The sequence below is a fragment of the Phasianus colchicus genome, chromosome 6 (genome assembly GCF_987193195.1).
Source record: "Phasianus colchicus chromosome 6, bPhaCol1.hap1.1, whole genome shotgun sequence".
In the NCBI taxonomy this organism is placed as follows: domain Eukaryota; kingdom Metazoa; phylum Chordata; class Aves; order Galliformes; family Phasianidae; genus Phasianus; species Phasianus colchicus.
Window position 1 is genome coordinate 37,002,384 of NC_143441.1, and position 18,455 is coordinate 37,020,838.

Consider the following 18,455-nt stretch of genomic DNA (forward strand, 5'->3'; position numbering starts at 1 on the left):
TAGCTATTTGCCATTCTGATAGGGCACAAATGGAGTGTTACACAAAGCAGGGTTTCACTTTTCAGCTGCACCCCTGCTGTCAATGCTTCTCTCTAGGGAGCCATTGAGTTAAATAGTGCAGTGTCAGCTCGCTGGGTTTTTCTCCTCTCCTGTGCAATGACTTCACCTCATTACCTCCCAGGTGAAACTGAAGCTGTCTGCATCAGCAGCCTGGTTCTGATTTCAAAGAATGAGTTAGGATTTATTACTACTGACTGTGGAAAGCCAGAACATTGAAGCACTAGCCCATTTTAGATCTATCATACTCAAATTTGTTGCAGTCACTGCAGTGAGAATTAATTGTAGGGCTTTTTTTATCAATTTTGTTCTCAAATGCTCCAGAAGAAAGTTGAAAAAACATAGAAGAAGAGTTCAGTAGTACAGAAGAAAATATGTATTGTAATCTTCCTTGTGACCCCTGAGAGATGGCATGGGAGTCCGAAATGTAACGTTACAATAGTGCTTGCAGCTCTTCATTTATCAATTTAAAAGCTGTGTAGCTAAATATAGAAATATGCAGAATGTATAAATGCATTAGTAAAATAAAGGGGATTAATATTGGTTTGTTTGGTTCTCTGCGCTAACAATTGAGACAGTACAGCCTGAACATTTTAAATTGCCTTTTAAGATACATTTTGGAAGATACTTTTGAAAACTCATCAAAATCTTGCCTATTATTCTAAAATAGTTATTTAAAAATGTAAATCCTTTCATTTTTATGGAGATGAGCAATGACAAATAATTACAAGTGTAAGCTAGGATCAAGTATATCTGTGCATAAAGCTTATACTCTCACAGGATGGCTGCTGCTAAAGAGTGCCTGAATCCAGTCTCTGCAGTGTAATGCTCCTTGGCTTTCATTTCCTAATAGGCTAATCCTACACTGACAAAGCTTAGGAAGAGGAAATCTGTTCTCTTCCTTCTCTCTCAGCATTAAGCATGACTTATTTATTATGGAAGCATCAGCTAAAGCAAAAATTTCTGACACTGCTTGTTCAATTACTCAAAAATTCGATGAAGAAATCAAAGAAGTTGGACCACATGGAGAAATTTCACATGCAATGAAACTGCAGACAAAGCATGGATGAAGTGGTAGAATTTGGGAACATAATTTCACTGACTAATTTCGTACTTTGGCACGCGGTACTGTTTGCAGTGCTGCTTCTCCCAGGTACCAGGTGGGAGAAACACTTCTCACAGAGCCCTGGGGAGCTGTCGATGTAATGGTGCTCTACCAATTTGCATGCCTCATTTCTAATCACCTCAGAGGCTACCAGCTTTCTGTTAGCATGAAAGTACTGGAAGCAGAGTAATACAAATCATTAGAGAGGGAAGTGTCTGGAGAAACTGGTGGAAGTTGTACAGGGTTGTAGAGAGCTGGAGCTTCTTCATTCCCAGGTTCTTCAGCTGGTGTAAAGCTATTCCTGGGTTGGTATCCTTTTTGATTACATAGGCTTCTCATATACAGACAGCTGTGTCAGCCATCTGTGTGCACGGGGGAGCACCTCACCCTTGCCTCTTTGAGCTGCACATTCCTTGGGCAAGGATCTTTTGTTTGGCATCCACTGCTCCTATGAGTAATTTAAAACATGTAAGCACCCTAATGAAATGTGAAAACATAGAGGGCACTTTTAGCAGGAGAGATTTGTGGAAAAAAAGTTGAGAGTTTGAGTGTGAAAAGACAAGAAGTAAATTTTACACCTGACTGTCTGTGACAGTGACCCCATTATTGTCAAATAATGAATCGTTTAAGTGAATTATCACTGTGAGTCATGGAAATGTGGATGGATCAGGAGCCTGAGGAGCTGAGGGTGCAGCTTTTTCCAAGGCATGTCTGGGTAGCTGAGTTAAAAGAGATGCTTAGAGATCAGCATCTCTGATGGCGTGCTGTTACACTGTTCTGTCAGAGACTGGCAGAGAGCTCTCCTGGCACAGCGTTTAGTGCTGGAGCGTCCTCTGGAGATGCAGGGTGCAAGCCCAGGGCTATCCTTTTTTTGTGGGAAGGTTCATCAGAGGTTCGTGTTCTTCTATACAAGGGAGGGAAGAGAAGCTGTGATGCTCAGGTGTAGGGACTCCTGTGTTTTTGTGTCAAGTGTGAGACGTTCTGCAGTTGTTGCAAAATATGAAATTTAAACTTTCTGATCTGGAATTTAAACTCTCCCTCTCCTTACTAGGGTCTTTCACCAGAGAGGATTCAGGTGCTTAAGTAGTTGAAATACCACCTGAACAGTTCTTATTTTGCAAACAGTAGTTACAAAGGACTTGCTCAGCTCCATCCATGAAAGTGCTAGAGATTTCCTTCAACCTTGTATGATCTCTGTAAGCTAGCAAAATCCAAGTGATCTCCGTTTTACCTCTGAGGCCCCAGACATGTACTCTTCAGGTGGTAGAGTTCAGATGTTGGCACTGTATCCAACACATGGCATAACGAGAAAAGGCTGTGCATCTGCTAAGGGCATTAGGACAACTTTGCTCTGGGGACATGAGAAGGGTGTTGTTTGCAAAAATGACCAAATAAATGTTCTGTGGTGTATGGGTGCTTAAAGTACAGATGGAACTCCAGTGAGAATCTAGTCAGCGGGGATAGCAACGTTTCTCTCAGAGCAGAGAGGCAGGTTCTGAGACACAGCGTGAAGCCTCAGAAGCCATGGCCTGCCAAGAGAATGCATGAGGCACTGTGAGACTAGGAAGGTCCTCAAATGGACCTGCTGGTTAAAACTGAATGCTTGTGTCTCACTTCTCTTTAAATGGATAGTGCTCATGTCTCCCAGGCTGGGTAACTGGGTTTTAAAAGCAGAGAGGACACTAGGCCCTGCCACTGGGACGAGCTAAGGCTTTCAGGCTGCTTACTAACCTGTTTACAATCCATATTAAATAGGGCAGAAAGCAGCATTGTGCTGTGCTAGGTATTTTTGGCAGAAAAATTGTGATTTGCTAATGGCCTTTCCCCAGTTAGATGCTGTACAACTACATTCCATTAATATTTAATCAGACGCTAATAGCACTTTGTGCAGGGTTCAGATGTGCTGGTGAGACTTTACTGTGTCCAGGAGCCCCAGTCTGCTGGTCTGCTTGCAGCACACTGGTGTGTGCTTTAAATGCAGGTATCTGGCTATGTTTTTGTGGTCAGTGCAGAGAAAATATACAATAACTGGAGAACGTGACTGCAAATTTTTTCACTGTATGAATTTTGTCAGTGCTGATGGCAAAATAAGGCCTTTAGAGGCCATGATTCCTTCAAAAGGCTGAACAGTGTATTTAAGAAAACATGATGAATGGAGTGGAACTGGCACTTACTGTTTCTGTTTTAAATTCGACCTACATTGAAGGTTCATAAAAATTACAGTAAGTTTTCTTTCTTTTTTCTTCTCTCTGACCACCAAATCTTGTAGCTGTGAAATTAGATAACATGGTTTAATCTTGGATGTTCTTGATGCTTAAACTTTTGCCTGTTCTGCAAAATAGAAAGCCTTACTACCAAAACACTATTAAAATCCTCAGTAAAATTAAATTGAAAGATATGTGTGTACAGTTAAGAATAATAATGGAGAAAATCAATCTTCCTGGTGAAGTAAATGTTGACTTACTAGATAATTCCTTTTGGGTTTGAATGAAAATGCTTGTAATGTTTTTTCTTTAGTTGTCATTCAGCGTAACATTAATTACATTGTAGGGTTTCCCCACTGACATGTTTGTTGAGCCATATGTAAGTGACAGGTTGATTGTGTCTAAATGATTTGTAAATGTGTTGGCTTTGAGGGCTTAATTATTTGTATAAAAGATCCTTCAAAAAGCTGAGGAATGCTTGAGGTCACCGCAGATGACAGGATAACAGCTTTTATGTGCACTTCATTTGAGGGCTCTATTTTGATGGGCTTGCTCATTTTGATAGTTCCTTATTTCAGCACAACTATAAGGAATATCAGTGGGATGCATTCAGAGATTGCTATAAAGACCAGGAGAACCTCATAGGCGAAGAAGTTGTTTCAGTTTTAGATGTAGGACTTAAGCAGCTGTGATGCATACTTTTATGAGAGAAAATGATGAGAAAATAAATCTGATGGTAATGTCTTAACGTGGAAGTGCCTCTTACCTCTGTGAAAGAGGTAATTTGTTTGTAAAATAGATTTAATAGAATTCCTACAAAGTTATTTTGAAGGACAGAATTTCATAATAAACATCCTGATTGAAATCTGCCTACGCTGTAATAGGGATAATGTCCTAATATTTTACTTGCTAAGGAGCTGCTGACAGATCAAGTTACCAACATGTACATAATGAACACGAGTGTCAGGATGATAGTCTGGAAACATTTAGTGACTTTCCTCCAGTTCTGCTATAAATTTAGAAATATATCTTAGACCAGGAAGAAAACTGGAACAAAGGAATATGTGAAACAGGGCAGAGAAGAGAGAGCTTTAACTGGCCCTTTTCAAGTCGCTCAGACAGAAACCTCCCAGGGAATCCCAGCAGGGATTGCTCCAGGACTCTCATCGGTATGGGTAGGTTGAGGAAGAAGCTTGGAGCTGGAAGCACAGTGAGTGATGCTGCAGTCTGCAAGCAGGAGATGGAAAGGGCAAACCCAGGCTGTGCTCTCAGAGAGATATCTACAATCCACCAAGCAGTTAGTGGGAAAGGTAAGGGATTAAAAGTACCCAAGGCTTACATAATAATGGGATAGGATCTAGTGTATAAGGAGATTTGGATGATTGTTGAGATAGTGGCATTCTCATAGCATAGATGTGCGTTCCTGCTGTGTAAAAGTTGGCAGACTTATTTACCAAAAGTTTTTTTTTTTAACAAAAAGAACTATGGGCTGTCAGAAGTTCTGCCATGAAATTGCTTTTTTGAGATAGGGTTGTTTTTTTTTTCCCTCCCCAGCATAGTAGCTATGTTGATTAATACTGGTACAAATTGGTTAATAATGCTACAAATACATATTGCAAACTTCTTCAGTTTTCTTGAAAAGATCCTGTCTTTGTGAGTCCTACCAGTGAAATTCAGGCTGTGTGCACCAAATATGATCAGTGTTTTTAGCAAAAGTAATTCAAGTCCACACCGCTGTACAACTCCTGTCTTCCCTTGAAGACCCCACAGACCACTTACTGACTTAAAGAATAGCTCAGGGATTTTTTCACCCTCTGACACTGAAATCCACCGATTTCTGTGGTAACACTTGGCAACTGGTTGGCATCTTGAGGCAAGTTTACTCTAAAATGCAATGAGAGAGGTTTGCTGAAACTGTGAACGAAGAAAAATAGAGAAATTGAGGATTAAACATGTAGGAAATTGATAAAGCTGGAATTAGATGTGGACCTGGGGAATCGTGGTTAAGCGTTATTTGCTAATTGACGATAAGAGCAAAGGCCGTATCAGAGTAGTGTAAATACAGAGTAGTGTAAATACCCTACTTATTCTATATCATAGGTGGCCCTTGAGACTACATGGATCTCTGCTTTTTAGGTTTCATAACTTTTCAGTAGTCTCAGAAAATTAATTTATATTTGAGAAGATGAGTATAAATTAAAGCATAGAAGCAGACTGAAGCAAAGTGGATTTGATTCTAGCACCATATACCAGTAATATCAAGGAGATGACTGGAAGCACTGGTTTCACTGGGGGACTGTGTTTATTTAAGAAGTAGGCAAATGAGAATAGAATTGGATCCTTCTCGTTTTATCTTTCAAGTATCTGTTACAATCAGCTTCACGTGACAGTGACCACAGACATCTTTTGTTCTGTGCAGCTCAGAGCGTGTTATTGTGATTCTGAAAATAACCACTAATCATTTCCTGAAGAATTGTCCTTTTTGATGAACCACTGTGTATTTTCAGCTGCTTTTGACATTGAGCCACTAAAAGCTGGTTTGCCTTTCAGATGTGTTTCTTCAGCTGATGTTAAAGGTTCAGCAGAACAATTGTTTGTGAGGAGAAATGGCTTTGTCTGGCAGATTTGGAGATTACAAGGTTGAGAGATTACGAGGAAGAAAGGTATTGGATGGGGTCCTTGGAATATACTAAAATCCACCCCCTCTTGTTAATTTGATGAGAGAAACTAAAATAAGTAGAGCTTATATACAGTTTTCTAATGGAAAGAGGTTTTCATACAAATATTAATTTTAGTGACCTGGGTTATTTTGAGGGAACATACCAATTTCGTGAGAAAGACCAGGGGACCAACCTGGGCTGCAGCCCCAGCGTGTTCCTTCTGTGGGCTCACTCCTGGCTATAGTCCCCTTCTCACTTTCTCTCCCCCAGATTTCATTGCTGTATTGCACTGTATCTATATTTTGATGGATTTTGCTTGGTGTAGTTTTTTACTGCACTCTTACAGCTACAATTCTCATTCCCAAGCCATCTTTTAATCTGAATCTTAACATGAACAGCAACTGGAAGTGATCCATTAAAGCACTAACAGAGCAAGTCAATAGTTACTTTCTGGAAAAACAATTTTAAAATTGACAGTTTGTAACCTAGAGATACTAAATCAAAATATATAGATATAAACATTAAGATGTGATTCTGTGATGATGTGATATATTGTAAAATGACTGCTATAGCACACTGCAGCATAAAGATGTTACAGAATTTCATAAAACAAACAAACAAACATTTTTGAGAGCATTATAAGTATCATCAGCAGATCTGATAACTTCTCCTGTAAAGCATGATAAACTTTGTGTTCAAGCAAAGAAATGTATTAGCTATGGCTGATGGTGATCTGAACAAATATCCACTTTCATTGTTACATCTGCTATTTTTAGCGTAGGTACAAACACGTTTCTTTGGTGATTAAGCATCGGATTTTTTTAATGTTAACCTTATGTGATTCATTTATTATTCTGAATTAACAGTAGTATTTACTTTTTTTTTTTCTTATTAAGAGATTAGTACAAGAAGACATAACTCTTTTTTCACTCTGTGCATTTATAGGAATCTTAATAGAAGATATTTATGAGGTTCAGATCTGGCTGAGAGCCTGCAGCGTACCGCTAGGTTTTTAGGCTACTAATGTTTCTGTGAATACTAGGGTCAAATTTTGTATGGTGCTAAAGAGAGCAGATGAAAGCAGTGTTTCTGTGTTAAATCATCTGTCTTACAGCTGGGAAAATGCATTGTCAGTGCAGTATATAAATGAGTGTTACTCTTCTTTCTCACATATGGAAGCTGAAGGTGAATGAATGGACACTTGAGCTGACTTAGCTGTTTGTGGAAATACACATTCTTTAAATGGAGATATTTAATTGTCTGCTTGCTTCTTTACATTTGGTCCCTACCCAGGGAACTCTTCTGTCATGAAATAGCAAATTGTTGTAACAAAAGCCTGTAAAGGTTCTCTAGGGAAATAAAGTTATGCAGTTACAGTAGATTCTAGTTTGAAAATTAGCCAAATTCTGCACGCATCCAGATACTTTTCCCAAATTTACTTGAGTTTGAATATAATTAACTTCGGTGTCTTTAATTTGCTCTGCCAGTACCAGCATCACTGCCAACACCAACAGGACATTTTTACAGGTCAGAGCAATTACAATCACCATTCCAGTCTCAAATGAGATAATAAGGAGAGCAAGGAGTTATAGCGTAACCTTCTTGGTGGCCACAGTGATACTTTAATAGTATATACATTATAGTCAACAAGATATGTTATAGCAAGGACCCTGTCCTTTTTCATTTATTCTGTTTTCCCTTTGGGTAAGATACTGACTAAATATCTTGATATTTACACTTGTTCACCAAGACATTTCTTGTAGTACAAAGCTGTATAAAATCTGTAATCTTGAGATGCTTTGAGGATGTGCAAGTGGGATCAAGACCGAAAGCTTCTCCCCTCCTCCCTCCCACTTCAAGAAGGCCACAGATAAGAAAAAAAAGATGTATCATTTGCAAGACAAGTGAAAAGGAGGTCTGTAGATAAGCAGTAGATAAGCAAAGGAATTTTTTTTTTTTTTTTTTGTGAGAAAATGGTAAGGAATTATTAGTAGGTAAGTCACATTGAAGCATTTATCCTTCAGTGGCCATTCAGATGCCTATGAACTTCTGAGCATTTCAAACCAGATCAGGTGTCTTCAGACTTTACCTGGAAGCTTACAGACTTTGCAGAGTTCACATGCTGGAAGATTGATGTGAGAGGGAGTAGAGTTTCACCTTAAGCTCTGCAATGGTCCATTTCTGAAGCTTTGTAATTCTGTAATAATGAATATAATAACATAATATTATAACTATTTTAAAAACCACAAAACTTTTGGATATAGAACCCAGAAACTTCCTGAAACCTATGTGATGATGGTATGTGAATGAGTTTGCCTCAGACTCAAGAAAACTTAAACGATTCAATATGGTTTACCTTCAGGAGGGACTTTTAGTTTGTTTTAATGAAGTCATCGTTTGAGATAGAATTGTAGAAGTAACAGAAGTTTGGAAGACCCAATCTGTGTCCAATTTCTGCTGTTGGAATATTAGGAAAAATATTGGTTGATGTTTGTGAACAGCAGAGAGAAAGTCAGACTGCTGGACATCTGCCTCATGCTTTTTGAGTGCTGTCAATGGGAGGAAGGTGAATGGAGAGTCCTTGTTCCTGGGGCTGCTATGAGAGACCTTCCTGTGGAGGTGAGTCACCAGTCCTACTTCCTCGTGATGCGTTTTGTTGTGCAACAGAACAAGGGTAGAGAGGACAAAGAGAGAGCTGAGATAACGTAAAACTTAGCAGTCATGTGCATTATAATTCATCATTCTTCTTGAACTGTTAGCCCAGGAAAACACATTATTTATTTCAAAATATGAAACTAAATCTGATTCCATTAACTTCAGGCTACCGAAATTATTAACCAAACATTTTCACTCTTAATCTGATAGTTGTTTCTATTTCCATTGTGAACTTTGAAATATGTTACCAACTAAAACCTATGAATTTGGGACTGAACCTGATGCTGCCTTCATTTGTTCCGACTTCTCTTAGTAATAACTGTGCTGCTGACTCTTCAAGTGATTTCAGAGCAAGAGTTAAAAAGTGAGGTAATGAAGAGTGAGAGAGGGCTTGTTTGTGTGTGTGTGTGTGTGTGTGTCACATTAAGGCTGGCAGGTCTTTGGAGCTGTTTCTGTAGTGGCTTCCAATAAAATGCATTTACTTTGTCAGATGAAAAGTGAACTTGACATTTTGTTGAGTCTGAGGCAAACTCTTCCAAAGCATCTTATTGTCTGCTGAGGTTTACACATCTACAATGAACTGCTACCAGATGCTGTTTCACCATTTCTGAGGGCTCTAGGAAGAAGACATACACATCTATAATTAATAATAGAAAACAATTTTCTTTTTAATTTTAACGATGTCAGAAGAGATCCAGTCCATCGTGCTTTGTGAACCAACTTCTGGTAGATGCTGAATAATAGAGAGGAAACTCCAGTTTACATTTTCTCCAGTAGATACACCATGTTACTTGTTATTCACAAGCCCGTTTTCAGGCAAATTCATTAAGTAGAATATGTGAGAGATACATACATCTTACTGCCTAGAGGCTACTTTGATTTATGTGTTACCTTTCTGCCACTATCTACTAGCGAGTTCTTGAGAAAGAATAATTACACTGTAGATAAACTTGCTGAATTTTCAGATATTTTTAATGATTCTGAGAGAATTGGCTTCCAAATTTGCGCTTGTATGCTTTTCCAATAGTGTTATTTATTTTATACTTTATTCTCTAGTCTGTTAAAATAAGAATACCTCTTGTCCAACTATATCATAGTAGTTGTTATACTGTGAGCTTCAGAGAACATCTTCACGGCTGGCTATTGTGATGTTTAACTATGGTATCAATATCTTTGTGTAAAGGAGGAGTTCATCTTGGGTAGGAAATAGCAGTCTGATGGAATGAAGGAAAAATGTCTTGTAATCACCTGGGTATAGAAATAGCCCTGTTGATTAAGTGCAAACCTTAGGGGAAAAAAAGTGATGGGCAGAGAGAGAACTATCATTAAATATCAAAAGCAGTCATTTAGAGAGAGCCTTCCAAGGAATTTACTTCTATAGCCAAACCTTTTAACTGCAAAAGACAGTGGAGGAGTGAGATGAGTCATCAAGGCTGCATTAGTTTTGGATAAAAGGTAAGAATCTGAATTTGAGATTCAGCAACAGAGGAGGGGAATCACAGCAACAGAGGAGGGACTTTCAAAGTGTCTGTGTAAAACAGAATGGCTGCATATAGGGAGCTAGATCATTAACACACAGGTTTGCCTTCAACTAGAAGTAACTTACTGGAAAATGAGTTATTGGACTGCTCAAAATTAGGACATAAATACTGTGAACAGAAAGCAAGGATTCAGAGCAAAAAGCAGGATTTCTTGGTGTATCTTTATGGATGATCTGTCTCTTGTGTCCTGGAAGAGGGGCATTAAGCAATGAGACTGGTATTCTTTTATTAACTATATTGCTGTTTCATGTTTATTTTTGTTATGAACTTTTGCTTCTATTTATTACCCAAAAGTATGACTATATGTCTTGCCTAAACATCTTTAAAACCTTTGTCCTTGCCTAATGCTAAAGAAAAGGCTGCCTGAGCCAGGTAAAGCTGGCAAATGCTGAGAGCTGTGTTTTCCTTGTGCTAGTGAGACATGCACCATCTCTGTGGGACTCGTGCTCTGTAGCGGCTGAGTATACTGCACTCAGCTTTGAAGGTCAAAGTGCTGAGAGTTTGAGGGAAATTTCTTCTGACAGCACTAATAAAATGCTGCTTCCGACTGTCAGATCACCCTTATGATGGTGCTCGAACAGCAGTCTGACAGACTGCTCTCTGCATTGCTGGGCAAGAGGAGGAATAATGGCTTTGTCACAAAATCACTGTTTCCTTCCTATATGAAACTTTGAAGGAAGCCTGGTGATGGGATTGAAAGCAGTCAAAAAGAACCTGTGGTTACCAAAGCTCAGGTTGTAGGTTTAACTGCTCTGAACTTCACTTCTGAGGCACATTCCAACCTTGAGGATTTCAGATTTGGCTGTAACATGGGAAGTTATTGCTCAGCAGGTAGAAAAATTTGAATTCTGATGCTATCCTGTAAGCCAGATTAACGTTTTTGATGAGTTGATACATTGTCAAATTACAGAGGCTACAATCCAGGATAAATGAAAATTAATAGAAAGATTTTGAGTTTTGGACAGTTACTCTGACTGATCTATGGCTTAGCTGTCTTCCTGCATGAAAGAAATTTGCTTTTAAAATGCCTGCTGCTGATGGGCAGAATCTGGCTGCTTTGTTTTACCAGTGACCACCAACTAAACACACTCATTTAATAGACAATGACAAGTTATCTCTTCTCTACCAGTATGTTTCTCTTCTGAAGCTTGTGTGAACCAAGTACTGCACTGCCTGGTATTGGTAGGTAAAAAGTTTTCACAAGATGGGAAAGCACACACAAAACATTACGTTCCTTGCCAGTGTGGCCGCATATGTCTTGTCAGTGTGTGGAATCAGTCTAAAAATAATGTTTATTGTTAAGAAGTCATTACTGTAATAGTTGCTAGTACTGCAGTAAAAATGATAGATGTAGCAGCTGGCAGGAAAGTGTGGGTTAGTAATGTTGTCTGTGTTAACTTAATGAAATATTGGGTACTGCTTCCACCATTTTATTCTCCTGTCTGAATTAAGCATCTAAGTTACCAATTGATTATAGTAGCTTTTGTTAGCTTTTGGATGAACTATAACAAATGCTTTTCATTTCCAAATAGCTGGGCCAGCAGGCTGTCCATGCTGTCAGTATTTTAACTTTTCTAAAAAACTGTTCAGTCTACAAGATGTTCAGCTGTGCCTGTCTGTCAGAGGAACTGTGTGCAATGCCTGTGCACCTCTATTACTCCTTTCTATTCTGAATGAGTTTTCTTTGCTTAAGCTGCACAATTCTCTCCCTGAGTTACTGACCCGGACTGACTATTCTAGTGTTTCCAATCAGCATTTAGAAGAACACTCAAATGGCTGTTTTTAAAACTGTGAAGAAATAGTTTTTAGTAAGGTTTTAAATGTACCAAATGGATTTCATAATGAAGTCATTTGTATTATTGTAGTGGAAATAGAAGAGGATATAATGGCATTTATTGGCAGAGGTAGAACAAGTGTGAAAATTCAGTTAAAAATGGTTAACATCAATAAATAACATAAAAGTTATCTGTTTGGAATTTTTTTTTAGACATTGCAAAATCCTGCTGATTTGTTGATAACTTAAGGAAATGTGACTAGGTGAGACAGAGTACCCTGGTCCTCAGAACTCCATCCTTCACGGGGATCAGAAACAAGTGCAGCTTTTTCTCCACCGAAGGATTTTGGAAATGCCTCTTAGTTTTGCATTGTTTGCAAGCTTTCTCTTTCCTCTGTATGACTGCATGGCTCATCCCCAAGGATAACTTTTGAAACATTTGCTGTCAAGTCACAGATGAATGCAGAAGTAGTTGATAGAACCAGAAGTTCTAAGGTAAAGGACCTATGTATATTTTGGTGTATTCCTTGACAGCTTCTGGAAGGTCTGCAGATAAGGTTTGGCATTTCCAGTATTGCTTATGTGTAAAATACAAAATTGTCCTCACAGTAGGAGAAAAGATTTAGTGTTAAGATAATTCCTTCTAATGCAGATAAGACTATAAGGAAGTACAATAAGGCTTTATTCTTAGTACTGTTTAACCCATTCTAATAGTAAAAATGTCTTAATTTGTCATCAATGTCAGTGAAAGCTGGCCCTGACAGAATGCCTCGAAACTAATCAGACTGCATGATTTAATGGCTTTACGATCGTTGGTCCCTATGGTGGCTGTTAACATGTTCCCCTGTAATCGCAGTGCAGTTTGCACATTCATCAGAAGCAAAGTTTAGAATGTTATAAAAAGATATTCAGGTTAATGGTAACAATTCCAATCTGTTTTATAAAGAGATCTTTTTTCTTTCTTTCTTCTCTAAAAGTAGCCTGATTGTAGCCTGTCTGTATGGTATTTTTCAGCTATAATGAAAAATCTGTTTTACACACCGCTATTGCTGCAGAACCTTTGAGTGCCCAAGCTATCTGGTATAATTATTGTGCTTTCATGGTCTGGACTGTGAAAGCTTCATTCTTAGCTGAGGTTGGGTTTTCCATACATATGACAATAGCTGAAGATGAGTTTTCTAATGCTGAGCTCTCACACCAAGAAACCTGCGCCCAAACACTGTGACACTTGGCTCTACTCTCTTCTAAGCAAGTTCCTTGAAGTTCCTCAGGCACACAGCTGGGTGACTGCACTGCTATGCACTGCAGAAAGAGGGAATTAGAAACTCTGCAAGCTGGAATGTTCAGTGTGTGGCTTCCAATAAGAGTAGATGTTGCTCTGAGCGGTCACTGGCTTGGGTTGGCAGTTGGACTAGATGACCTTAGTGGTCTTTCCAACCTTAATGATTCTGTGATTCCGGCCAGCACTGTGCCTGATTTGACATAGATATTTCTGCTTGTGATTTATCATTAGTAACCAGAGTAACCTAATAAAATACATATCGCTAATAGCCTTTTCTGTTCCAAGAATGTTTTGACTTATAGCTAAGATTAATAATATCTTTCATGATAACATGTAGTTTCTAATTACTAGTGTGAATAAGCTGCGACTCCTTACTATCACTACTTACAGTGGTGCTATAGCTAAACAAAATCAGAATTATGAGAAATGGCATTAAGAAGCAGCATGGAGTTTTTAGCAAAGCTTCAAACCATCAGTTTACTCACCTGCCTTTGCTGCAAGCTGAATCAGATCAGCTATTACTTTGTCTGACTCAGGGTTTAAGCAATTCACCATCATTATAGTAAGTACGTCATTGCTGGGAAACACATTCTCAAATTTGAATTTTATTAAAAAAAAGATCCAAGTGCAATGATGCACTTGGGAGAGAGGATAAAAGTCTTGGGAGCCTACCAAGTAACCCTAAAATGCAGGATATGGATTGACCAACTCAATCATTTCCTTTCGAAATAAAGTGCATTTGAAGAGAAGAAGCTTATGAGTAGCATTGTTCGCCCAGAGGCAAGCTGCTGGCTCCCAGGTGTGTACACGAGGCCAAGGATGCTGCAGACATCTGAGGAGGCTGCAAACACATTTCAAAATGAAATCTTGCTTGTGGTGGGTAAATGATGTGAGCAAATACAGTAGTTAAAATCCTTTTCAATGATAAAGCTGTTACTGACTTCAGTGAACGGAATTTTACTCTATCTTCTCATGTTCCTTTCCCTACGTGAGTGTGCCTGACAGTGCAGTAAGCAGTGAGAAAGGAGCCCCTGCGCTCTCGTGGGCACAAATCAACCCTTACTTATACAGGATCTTCCAGAAATTGCACCTGTGCTGCTGTATGCCCCTGCAAGGAAATGTGGTTTGATTTGTAATGTTTCTGTTAAACTTCTTCTGTTGTGTCTTTACTTTACTCTTACTCCGGTCTTTGAACAAGGATTCACTTTAGGAGAGGCAGTCATCCTTATCGTGTACGCATGCAGAAATACAGATTTTGAAAGTGCTCTTGTGCTTTGAAAAATTTGAAATATTCAAAGTCAAGGCAGCCAAGGCTGGGTGCATTTTTAGTGCTTTATATTTTTCTTCCCCTAATACACTGCAGAGCCTTAGGAGGACTAAGATCTCCATAATACTTAATAACTTGTAAATCATTTTCAAAAAGAGGGTAGTTTTTTTAGAAATACTTTCCTCCTTTTTGGCCATAGCATATTCCATATTCTTCCCTGGCTTGCTGCTGCAATTTCTTTATTTCTTTACACAAAATATAAACTGTAAATACCTCTATTTCCATTGAAAATTACTAGTCTCTGAGTACAGTGTGAAACTGTTACTGCTTTCTGGAGGTATCCAGGCTTGCTTTCTTTCCTCCTTTCCTTTCAACTGATTGATCTTCTGATGCCTTTTATGCCTTTCATGTGATTATATGGACTGCAAGAAGTAGATTTTGACCAATGGTTCTTAAGTTGTACACTACACCTGCCAAGAATTGGAAACAAGGATAATATCTTACATCAAAGAAGATAGCAGCTTTTGAAATACTTGGTTCTCAGGTTCTGTACTGGTTAGGAACAATAAAACAGAAAAGTTATGAACTGCTGTTAGTATGAATATTGGATGTATGTAAAAGGATCATCAGTAAAAAAGTGTTCATTTTAATACAGAGCAGATTCACGAGTTTGTGACAGATTTTTATGTGAAGTCTGTGCAGTGAGAATTATTGTGGCTGTGGTCCTGGGGGTGCTGTGGTGTTTGCAGGATTCAGCTGCAGCTTGCTCTTTTCTTTGTTGGCTTCAGAAAGAAAATGCATTATCTGCAGCAACGTGTACCTCCATGTTATAAAGGCAGAAGCCAGAAAGCAAGAACAGAATTTTCTCCTGAAATACATTTCCTGAAGCACAATGACTGAAAGGTGCTAGAGATGACAGAATTTGCGCATTCTTTTTCCTTCTTTAGCTGCTTCTTTTGTGCTTGGCTGAAAGAGGCTTTATTGTCATTGGATTTATGCATTTTGATTTCTCCAGCCCTCCCTTGTCAACAGTCCCGTTTCTGCAGTAGATGAAGTGAGAAGAAAAATGATTTGGGCCTCCTCTTTGCTTTTTTTCCCGCTTTCATGTTTACAAAGGCTGAATGAATTTTTGGTGTTTGTGCGTGCTGGTTTCCTGCTGACTTGTTCCCCAGTAGCACCCGCTGGGCCGCACTGATGTGCTGTGCTTGGCACCTTGCATCTGGAAGAGATGGCTCTGCCCGCTTGAGGGCAAGAAAAGCAAGGTGGCTTTCTCATTGTTGGGCAGCACTATGTCACAGAGCTGAAATTCAAGATAAATATTTGACTTTTCCTTAAGTACTCTCTTGGTTTGCCTTGATTTTTGAAACTCAGATCTTCTTTTACTCAGCCCTGCCTTCTGCACCTTACTCCCAGCCACAGGCAGGCAGAGATTTAAACATACCCTGTAGTCACAGTCAGCTGCAAACGAGTGAAACTGCGGGCAGAATTGAGAGGGCAGAAGGTGCTTTACTTAGATCATTTAGTTTTTCCTTGAGGAAAATATGATTGTGTACTTCCTATTCACAGCAGCAAATTGGTAGCTGTGTGTTGGTACCTGTACTGATGGGATGGGAATCTAGCATGATAGCCTAATTTGACCTGGTAAAATGATATATGCATTACTGGGGAGAAATAATTTTGCCAGCATTTCTGCTTTCATTACTGCCAAACCCTTTCCTCTGTGCGGGTCACAGCCTATTTCTTGTATGGAAACGATCTGACAGTACATGTTCTGTCACTGTCATGAATTTGCTGTGTTGGTCTTCATGTTGGAATTAGCAAAAATGAATCTGAGTTAAAGCAAAACTTGTTTCATATGTTACTTCCTTGTAAAGGGGCAAGAGAGCTCAGAACTGTGTGGCTCCCACTCCCACCTGTTTGCTATCATTAATCTTGATCAGGTTTAGGCCACAGCCATTTTGTTTAACCAGTCGCTGTCTTTGTTATGACTTCGTAAATCTCCACCAATTTATGGTTGCCAGTCAGGGGGTCTGCCCTGACCCCAGCCTATCTTGCTGCCTGCAGAAGATCAGTAGGTGGGCCACAGCTATTGACACTTTCGTCTTGTGTGAGATGGCCCCAGCCCTCTGAACGCCCTCTGCTCTGCTGGTGAGGGTTTGGAGGCCAGGACAGTTGCAGCTTAGTGTGCTCAGAGTTGTGCTCTGAAGGCACTGCTTGGGATGGATGTGTCCCCTGTCTTCCAGAGGCTGGTTCAGCACAGGTTTGAGGTGGAGTTTGGGACTGAGATTAATTATAGGCCTGTGCTCTACTGTGGATGTAGTCTGGTAACTGTGTCCCGCTTCACATGGACAGAAGTCTATTTGGCATTTATTTGAACTGTCTTGGGAAAGGTTGTTTTAAAACTGTGCTGTTTGCTAGTAATTAACTGCAAGGAAAAAAAGCGGAGTGATATATAGCCATGGGAAAAGTCACGGAGAAGATATTGTAAGACTGGTAGGGGCACCTCTTTGAAGTCTGCTCACTGTATTTTGTAATGTTTTTCTTATGCTTGAATGTACATCTGAGTATATCATTGTATGATCATTTGCATTACTTTTCTTTTTTCTTTTCTCACAGTGCTTGCCAATTAAAGGTCTTGGATTTGTGCTTGGAGCCTACAAATGTATTTGCAAGGAGGGATTCTATCATCCCAACATCTTTTCAGTGAACAGCTTTCAGAGTAAGTGCCTTTGCTTGAGTTAGGAAAAAAAAAAAGCAGAGAGAGCATTAATAATACAGGGCTCCTTTTTATCCTAGTCAGGGTTATACAGTGAAATCCCAGTGGTTTGCAACTCTTGGATTATATAATCACTTAAGGAGTTCTAGCTCTTTGGTTTGTCATTTGTGATACTCTTGAGGATCCTGTAAAACATACCCACTTTAAGAATATTTGATTTGTAAATAAATTTAAAAATATGAAAAGAAGTCTTGCTATAGGGAAGTAAAGATTTCTGGCATCAATGTTCAAGCAAACGTATTGAGGAATTTAATCTAGCAATTTTCTCCTTTGTTAGGGTAAACTGGAATGCTCTGGCCTCTGGCTTTGTAAGTGCTTTAATTGTTTTAATTTTATTTCATGTTCAAAGGAGAATCCAAAGGAGCACATTCAAGCTCTAATTCTTACAAATGGGGAATTAGAGATGGGTCAGCTCTGAGAGCCTGGCTGGTGGTTTGGTATGGAAGACATGCAGCCTATGCTTTCTGGAAAGCACAGTGTTTGATACTTAAACTGAGCTAAGGGAAATAAGGAAACAGAACTGAGTTGATACTCAAGGAAAACATGTAAACAAGCATCACTAAAGGTGCTGTCTATTACTTTCATCATATGAAAGTATGACCACCAAGATATAATCGCTGTGCTAAATTGTTGCAATTATACTAGTAAAGTTCATACTGCAGTCACAAGTGTAAAGGTATTGCTGGGATGTATAGTGGGACATCCTGCTTTGCCTCCTACTTTGCTAATGAATCCCTTCCCCAGATTTTTTTGCCCATGTTATAGTGTACCTGATAATTGGGTTAAATATATTATGTCATGTAAACTCAAGAGCTGCAAATAACGTTTCTAAGTTCCTTCCACAAGTTCTGCTTTCTTATTTAAAAAGTGTTGATGATTTTAGGTGAAAGGCAGATAGCTTTTTAACATTAGGAAAGCTTTCATGTTTATTTGCAGTCATGAGTCCCAGAAATGTATTCATTCTGTGTCAGAGGATGACCCATTTTTATTGATCTGATCTGGTTTGGGTATAAATTGGCCAACATATCTCACCCCTAACAGCCTATATTCAATCTCCTGTAAATATATGTTGCATAAATAGCACAGTGTTTATTCAGAAATTTACCTGATGAGCATTTGTTTCTCTTTTCATAT

At 39.0% G+C, this 18,455-nt stretch overlaps 1 protein-coding gene across 1 annotated transcript in view; it reads left to right on the plus strand.

Moving 5' to 3' along the window:
- GPR158 (G protein-coupled receptor 158) overlaps positions 1-18,455 on the plus strand; it is a 179,766-nt gene that overhangs the window by 55,686 nt on the left and 105,625 nt on the right. The window contains exon 3 of the mRNA XM_031614314.2: positions 17,162-17,264. Coding sequence (XP_031470174.1) covers positions 17,162-17,264 — 103 coding nt within the window. The remainder of the gene's footprint in view (positions 1-17,161; positions 17,265-18,455) is intronic.